Source organism: Panthera pardus, unplaced genomic scaffold, assembly GCF_024362965.1.
Source record: "Panthera pardus isolate Hobbes unplaced genomic scaffold, ASM2436296v1 HiC_scaffold_24, whole genome shotgun sequence".
NCBI lineage: Eukaryota > Metazoa > Chordata > Mammalia > Carnivora > Felidae > Panthera > Panthera pardus.
Window position 1 is genome coordinate 96,112,584 of NW_026526810.1, and position 2,758 is coordinate 96,115,341.

Consider the following 2,758-nt stretch of genomic DNA (forward strand, 5'->3'; position numbering starts at 1 on the left):
GCCTTAAAGGATGGGTAGGACTCAGGGATTGCGATAGAATAAAAGGCATTATTGGTGTCAGGATTTGCAAAGAATAAAATGGAAGCGGGCACAGAATTTTGATAGGTCTAATTGCCAAGAATATAAAGTGCATGAGAAAAGGATACATAGACCCTAAGAGAAAAAAAGGGATTGGATCTTAGTGTGCTTGAATGCCAAATGGTGGCATCTGATACCATTGGAATGACACATTTATAATTTACAGTGGTCAAAATTCTACCTGTGCCTCCAAACTTTGGATTCCCTATCTCTTCAAAATTGATAAAGATATATACTAGGTTAGGTTTACACTGTGTTGTTTGTTCTCATTTGAATCAGTTGAAGTAGATGGAGGGTAGTGGGTTTTATGACCCTTGCCATGTATCACCGATTCGGGAAGATGGGGACGCTGCCCACTCTGCCATCACTTGACAGTCGCAGGCACAGATCCCTTTGTGCTCCTCAGTATGGTAACATCACAATGTGGTTCTTTCTGTTGGGGACAGCTACAGAATTTCTTCCAATTGCTAAAACTTGCATGTACATTTTTGCATTCTTCCAAGTATTCTTTCCCCATCCTCTTCTGAACATCTCTGGGTCCACTCCACAAAGGAAGAACTTCTTACCTGCTGCAAGGCTCGAATGCTGCTAAGTTTCTCCTCTTCCTCCTCCTCTCTCCCTTTAATTATACTCCTTAACCATGTGCCTCTTGCCACTGATTTTGTGCCATTTCTGTGCATGGGACAATTTTTTCCATCTGGCTGACTTCTATCTCTGAGCACTACAACCTCTTCAAAAGGCAGAAAATCTGTCCTTTCTAGAACATGGATTCCTAATCTGAAGTTCAAAGGACCAATCCCCACATGCACATATACAAGGTGTTTGTGCATAGAATTCTGGGGGAAGGGGCCATGAACTTAGATGGAAGGAAAAAAATCACACCTTTAATTGCACTCACCTCTTAGAGAAATTTAGCATTTTCTTCCATTATGAATATAGGCAACAAACTTCAGTATCTTAAGCAACACCTTTGACTTTGTCTTGAGTAGAGAGAGATCACAGATATTTTCATCATATTTCAGTTGCAGATATCTCAAAATATTGTCTAGGCCCATCAAAACTTCAGAATTAAAGTCATTATTAGTCTCACTGTTAGATCTTATTTTTAAGGCATTAAAAAAGAAAGGCACAGGGCCTCCTGGCTGACTCTGTCGATAGAGCATGCCACTCAATGTCGGGGTCTGAGTTCTAGTCCCACCTTGGATGTAGAGATTACTTAAATAAATAAAACTTTATTTACTTATTTATTTATTTATTTAGAAAGGCACCTATTACTATATCACAACTTTTTTTTTTTTTTTTTTTTACTATTTTGATAAACCATATTTCAGCTAATTGGTTTCCTTTGCAATTCTGTTATTTTTAATGCATTAAAAATGTTCTGGGGTGTCTAGCTGGCTCAGTCAGAAGAGTCTGTGACTCTTGATCTCAGGGTTGTGAGGTCAAAACCCAGGTTGGGCCTAGAGCCTGCTTAAAAACAAAAACAAAAAAAAACCTTCAGTCTCTGACACCGCAGGAGATGTGTTACATTGCCTCTTACCTGCTGACGTCCTCTAGGGCAATGCCTCCCCCCAGTGCCAAGGACATCAAGAAGATTCTGGACAGCATGGGCATTGAGGTGGATGACGACCTGCTTGACAAGGTCATCTGTGAGTTGACCGGAAAAAGCATTGAAGACATCATGGCCCAGGGTATTGGCAAGTTGGCCAGTGTGACCGCTGGTGGGGCTGTGGCTATCCGTGCCTCCCCAGGATCTGCAGCTCCTGCTGCTGGTTCCATCCCAGCTGCAGCAGAGGAGAAGGATGAGAAGGAAGAGTTAGAGGAGTTGGACAATGACACGGTATTTGACTTGTTCCATTATAGTCCCGCTGTCCTGTAAACAAATCCCTTTTTTACATACATACATACATACATACATACATACTTTAAAAAAGTGTTCTCAGCAGTCTACGAACATTACCAGACTGCCAAAGGAGTCCAAAGCACAGAAAAGGATTAGGATCCCTGCCCTGGAGGGAAACCCCACTGCATTTAGAGTACATATATTTTTGTTTTATAGTACGTGTGACTGGGGGCGCTTGGCTGGCTCAGTCAGAAGAGCATGCAACTCTTGATCTTGGGGTTTTGAGTTTGAGCCCCACACTGGGTGCAGAGATGACTTAAATAAATAAAAACTTTTTAAAACTAGAGTACATATAATTGGTGAATGCTCTAGAAAGAAGACACACTTACCCGGCTATTCTTCCAGCAAGGGAAAAATGGCTAAGAGCATGGACTGAATCCAAGAGTCAGGTTTCGAATTCCAACTCTATCATTTCCTGGGGTTGCAGCACTGGATCTATCCTCAAAACTCTGTGTCTATGTACTTACCTAAGATAAAATATAGGTTGTAAAGTTTAAGTGAAATTTTATATCTAAGTGATTAGCAAGTACCTGGTACATAGCATTCAGTAGATAAAAAATAGCTATCGTTAATAACAATTATAGTCAATTATTATCATAGATGATAGCAATATTAGTACTATTATTGATTATTAGCATTAATTACTAATATAGTCATGGTTTAGTACAATGACTATGATCCCTTGCTAAAGCATTTTAATTACCATTTAACATCAGCGACTATGATCCCCTCAATTCCGCCACGACATGTCTTTGTCTCAAAATGTTCATCATTAAA

General features: G+C 40.1%; 1 protein-coding gene across 1 annotated transcript; it reads left to right on the plus strand.

The window, feature by feature from the left end:
* The first annotated feature begins 1,597 nt into the window (after positions 1–1,597).
* On the plus strand, positions 1,598–1,957 carry LOC109268182 (60S acidic ribosomal protein P2-like). The gene has a single exon (XM_053888734.1). The coding sequence runs from the start codon at positions 1,598–1,600 to the stop codon at positions 1,955–1,957; it is 360 nt and encodes a 119-aa protein (XP_053744709.1).
* The last annotated feature ends 801 nt before the right edge of the window (positions 1,958–2,758 follow it).